The sequence below is a fragment of the Danio rerio genome, chromosome 7, assembly GCF_052040795.2.
Source record: "Danio rerio strain M-AB ecotype USA chromosome 7, GRCz13ab, whole genome shotgun sequence".
Classification (NCBI taxonomy): domain Eukaryota; kingdom Metazoa; phylum Chordata; class Actinopteri; order Cypriniformes; family Danionidae; genus Danio; species Danio rerio.
In genome coordinates, this window is record NC_141027.1 from 71,337,362 (window position 1) to 71,343,361 (window position 6,000).

The 6,000-nt window shown below is 32.6% G+C and overlaps 1 protein-coding gene across 4 annotated transcripts in view; it reads right to left on the reverse strand.

Annotated features, from left to right (window-relative positions):
• dennd5a (DENN/MADD domain containing 5A) overlaps positions 1-5,280 on the reverse strand; it is a 118,894-nt gene extending 113,614 nt beyond the window's left edge. For all 4 annotated transcript variants that reach the window (XM_087262148.1, XM_087262146.1, XM_087262147.1 and 1 more), the window contains exon 1: positions 4,995-5,280. In XM_087262148.1, coding sequence (XP_087118274.1) covers positions 4,995-5,094 — 100 coding nt within the window. In that variant the 5' untranslated portion in view covers positions 5,095-5,280. The remainder of the gene's footprint in view (positions 1-4,994) is intronic.
• Positions 5,281-6,000: the final 720 nt, after the last annotated feature.

The window sequence follows — 6,000 nt, forward strand, 5'->3', positions numbered from 1 at the left end:
ACCAGTGTGGATCGTTTTCATTCTAACATGCCGTGTTAAAACAAAAACGTATTCATGTAAACAGGGTCTCAGTGCTACTATCAGTAAAACCCCAAACTGACAGCCCTTATCACACAGTACAAAGTGTGAATACATTAAAGAGACTTTAACACTTGAAAATGCATGACCAAAAAAAAAAACCTGACTGACTCGTTTCCTCTAAAAACAGCATGCTAGCAGTTTCATTCCCCGGCTAACTAGGCCAACTCAAGAGTGTTACCCAATCACCCGCTTTTAGTTCTTTTAAAGTAGTGGCACATTCAAACTTTTTTAAGCAGCTTTGTGTCACGTAAACTCCTGCTACACTGCGATTGGATGCTGCTGCTTTTGGAATTGATGTTTTTGTTCTCTCTTGAGGATCACAGTGACCTCCCTTTGTCTGGAGAGTTTTGTTCTATTGATTGGGCTTTACCCTCCCAGTGGACACCAGTCACTCTCACTGAAGGGTCAGTTTTACTACACATCTCTAAATGAATCATTTATTACTCATCAATGCATTGGACACTTAACAGATATAAATGATTGCAAGCTTTCGCAAGACCTAAAGTGCGCAGTATACACTTGAAGTCAAAATATTTTAGATATTCAAATATTTCCCAAAAGACCATGGAATTTTCACAGTATGTCTGATAATATTTTTTCTTCTGGAGAAAGTCTTATTTGTTTTATTTCGACTAAAATGAAAGCAGTTTTTCATTTTTTTAAACCACATTAAGGTCAATAATATTAGTCCCCATGGGCAATATTTTTTTTCGATAGTCTACAGAACAAATCAATGTTATCCAATGCCTAATTCCCCTAATTTGACCTAGTTAAGCCTTTAAATGTAACTTTAAGCTGAATACTAGCATCTTGAAAAATACCTAGTAAAATATTATTTACTGTCATCATGGCAAAGATAAAATAAATCAGTTATTAGAAATAAGTTATTGAAACTATTATGTTTAGAAATGTGTTGGAAAATCTTCTTTCCTTTAAACAAAAATTGGGGGAAAAATACAGAGTGGTTAATAATTCAGATTTCAACTGTAGATACGACTCATTACAGTACTGTGGGTACATTTTAAGTATATTCCATTCATTTAAACTGGAATGATGTACAACAAATGTATAATTTACGGTAAACCGGATCCATTATTAATGTAAAATAATACTGCAACATGCTTAAATGTGATAGGGAGAATTTGATTTTGTTAGCTATTGCTGTTTAACTTACTTTTTAAACCCCTAACAGAGCTGTAACAGAGTTGACAGTAACAGAATTGACGTTTTTCACAATTTTGCACTTTCTAACCTCAAACTGCACACCACGTGGCATGTCTAAATCAGAGTTTTATGCATTTTAATAATAATAAAGTTTTTAAAAGGTGAATGAGGAAGTCACTGAAGTATATCACAATAACAGAGTTGACATATAATTAATCTACTATTGGTATATCCTAACTAGGCATGGGACGATAACCGTGTTCAAAGTATTCCCTGGTTTGTAAAAGTCAAGGTTTTAAATCCGTCAAAAGTTTCTGCTATACCGTTCCTAAGGAATGATTAAGATATTTTTATTTACGTTTCTTTTTCATTTTTTAGGACAACATTATCTCCAGCAAAAAAGATCATCAAAGTTTTAAATTGTAAACAAACAAAAAAAGACAGCAGAAGTCAATAATTTATTTGAATTTATTCAGGGTTTTTGCTGGTTTAACCAAGTTAAATTTAAGACTTTTAAAGACATTTTTAAGACCATTATGGATGAAAGTTTAGACTCATGAAGGGCTAAGAATTTTGTGAAATGGCCCAGATGGAAAATATTTTTATTTGCCCTATCAAAAAAACTATATTATAATTGAATACATTTAATTATATATTAATTAATACTATATATATATATATATATATATATATATATATATATATATATATATATATATATATATATATATATATATATATATATATATATATATATAGTATTAATTATATATTAATAATAAAATATATATGTTTTTGATATTTCTTAGCAAAATATTTTAAATATTGTATAAAAACAAGCAAGCTCTACTTGTGTCTATCTACTTTTTCCCAACATAAACTTTCTTTAAAATAAAAACAAATTTAAAAAATTATCAAATGTTTTAAAAGTTTTAAAAGGTATAATAAACTAAATCTATGCAAAACAATCTGTCCATGTCTATGTCCTCAGCACTAAATACAAGGAGCACTTTTAAACAAATGTTTTTGTAGGGAAAATATATAAACCATAATGATAAATAGAGGTAAAAATCACATTTTTAAATAAATAGGTTAAAGTTTTTGGATTGTTGGTGATTATATGGGTTTTGGCCAGATTGGGTAGCAATACATGAACAAAGAAAAATTAAGACCCGTTAAAAAAGATTTAACACCTACAACACAATATTTCAGCAAATTTAAGACTTTTTAAGGCCTAAAATTTGGATTTCGAGATTTTAGACCTTTTAAGACGTCTTAAGACCCTGCAGAAACCCTGTATTTAGCCTGACATGTTTACTGTTGCAAAATATTTGACATTTTTTTCAAAATAAAATAAATCGTGTACAAAGGAGAAAAGGTTTTGTTTTTAACCAAAGACATTTAAAAACAATATATTTTAGAGCAGTAATCACAATACCGTGATACCGTGATATTTATATCCAAGGTTATCATACCGTCAGAATCTTATACCGGCCCATGCCTAATCCTATCCATTATACACAGATTAAAGAGAGAATGCCTTCCAGAGTTTTCGAGAAGGATATAAACAGAAGTTGGTGCCAGCTTCAAGTGAGTGGGCATTCGAGCTCCAAGTGGGCGATACAAACCTGGAGTCTTTCACAAAATGACATCAAGCAACTCCAGGGCTAATACAGCATGTCTAATATTTTTGTGAATTCATCACAGAGATTGTTTTGACAACCTAATAGTCATCTCTGTCATCAGTCGAATTTTTCAAAAATTCAAAGGAAAAACTTACAAATGCTGTTGTGTTTATTTATTTTTTATTTTTTATTTTTTTACATTTGGAAAGTACCAGAACAGGGTAGAATCTTTATAGTAAGTTAAATTAATAATTAAATTAATTAATAATAGTTAATTTATACTATAATATCATGATATTAAAGCATCCTAAAACATGGAGCTTCATTAAAATGCAGTATTGTTGGGTTTTTTCAGGCCCTGTATCCAGAAATAGCATTTCCAGGAACTCAAATTCAGCAAACAAAATTCAATGGCTGCGTTTCACTTTTTACATATGATTTACAACACCGCTGGTGCAGTTTTCTGAGCAGCTACACTGTAAAAAATGCTGGGTTGATCTACACAATTCATTCATGTAGTCCCAACACAAACCGATTAAGTTAACTTAAGAAATTTAAGTGGATTGAACACAAAGCAATTAAGTCATCCCAAAAAAAAGAAAAAAATGTGTTGTTTCAGCTCATTTTAAATAAGTAGTTTGAATAAGCAGCAAAAATAAATCTTTTTTTGAGTCTACTGTCATCCACTGACACTGATATAACCAAAACCTTGCGAAATGAAACATAAAAACATAAAACATAAAAACCAGTATAGAATAAAATATCCAAATCCACCAAGAGAAAATCCCTCAACATTCAAGAGAAAACAACTCTGAGACTCTGATTACAGCAGTGGAGATCTACCAAAACAAAAAATGCAAGATGAGGAAGCCCAAAACCACAGGAAATCTGCACTCTCGCCCTACAGCAGTTCACGTGCATGGTTAAAAGAGACCTTCAGATCGTTGATCCACTGTACAACACTAAAACATGGTACACTTGAAGTAAATTTGTTTATATGAATTAATGGGACTATGCACAGACTCTTGAATCAGTCGAATGCTGGAGATGAAAGAATCTATCATTAAGATCTGAGGTGAAACAGTCTGAAAAGATGACATTATAATAAACTCATTCTGAGGAGATGAACGGACTGTTGATGAAAGAAGAAATGACATGAAGTCAACATAATATGAACAAAAAAAGCATATAAACTGCTCGACCGTGAATCGATTTCTCACGATTTTGTCTTCTAGCTAGGCATGGTTTAAGTATGTAGGTATAAGATTCTGACGGTATGATAACCTCGGATATAAATATCACGGTTTCACACGGTATTGTGATTGGTTTTTTTTGTTTGTTTTTTTAAATGTCTGGATAAAAAAAAGAAGAAAAAAACGTTTTTACCCCATTGAACACAATATATTTTATTTTTTGAAAGATTTATAATACTTCAGAACAGTACACGACTACATAACTCAAATGAATTATTGAGTTCTGCTGTCTTCGCAGATTTAAAAACAGATTTCTTTACAATTTAAAACGTCATCTTTGGATATACTTTCTGCTGGAGATACTGCTGTCAAAAAAATGTAAATAAAAAATCTTACACATACCTTAGGAATGGTATTACAGAAAATTTTGGCGGTTTTAAAACCTTGACTTTTCCAAACCGCAGTATACCTTGAAAACTGTTATCGTTTCATAGCCAGTCTCAATGTTTTTGTTTGTTTTATGTTTTATTAAAGATTATGGGTGGAAGATCTATCGTGAAATAAATAATTTTACCATCTATAATTCGTTTTTAAACCATTTTTTTCCAAAAGAAGCAATAACAAACAACTGTTTACAGATTTTATGGTTACTCATATAAGGTCAAATATGTAACACTAAATGTTTGTTCGCACGTCTTAAATGTAAAAATAAACATTTAGAAGTGGTTTAATGTGTTCAATGGCTGTGATGTAGCTTACAGCTGAAATTATTTCAGCGTATTTCTTCAGTATAACAGTACTCAGCCATCATTGTAGCACAAGGATTTATACACCACATATAAAACCACCAGCAATACTAGAGAAGCTATTATAACTCAAACGGGTCCAAATCAGAGTCCTGAACTGCCCTGTTCTTGAATTTGGGTCTTACCGGACAGCTCGTCTGGTTCTAAGCCGCTCTCGGTGTCCAGACCGCAGATCACGAAATAATCCGCGAAGCGGCAGGAGCTGGAGCTGAATCCGGTGCTCATTTTGAGACGGCTCCGCTTGTGCTCTTGTGTTTGCGGGTCTAGAGGAGCGCATAGTACGAGCTCCGGGCGTCATTCTGCGCAGCCATTGCGGATGCGGGTCGAGGCAGGAGCCCAGAGCGCCAGTCGCATTGTGGCCTCCGTTACCGTACAGCTGTTCTGTTCTCCGTCCTCAGAGATCGCTCCAGCGCATGCGCAGACTGCGCACTCCTCATATCGGGATGACGTTATGCGCTTAACCCCCGAATACGGCAAGCCGTGTTAACCGGAAATCTGTTCATTTGGAAAGCTGGATGGGAAAACGTTAGTATTTTTGTTATTTGATATTTTAGACAAATCAGCCTATTTGCTTTCTTATGGGATTCAAATGGAAAAATCGTCATTCCATATTTCGGGAACGTGTAAGCAACAGTGTCGAGGAAGTTACTTTTGAGAGCTTTATTTAGTTACTCCCTAAAAAAGTAACTAGTTGCGTTACTTAGTTACTTTTTAATTACTGTTACATTTATTTAAAAAACACATCAAACATTGATAATTTAGGATAGCGTTATCTATTTGCTATATTGTGACGTTGACGAGATCATATACAGTTGAAGTCAGAATTATTAGCCTCCCTTTGTTTTTTTTTATTTATTTATATTTTGTCTTTCTTAAATATTTACCAAATGATGTTTATCAGAGCAAGGACATTTTCACAGTATGTCTGATAATGTTTTTCTTCTGGAGAAAGTCTTACTTGTTTTATTTTGGCTAGAATAAAAGCAGTTTTTATTTTTTTTAGCATTTTTTTAGCATTTTTTTTCGATAGTCTACAGCAGTGGATCTCAAGTGGAGGTCAAAGTGTTTACATATATTTTCAATCAAAATCTGAAATTTAAACTGTAAACTTGAAAATGCATTTTATTTTTG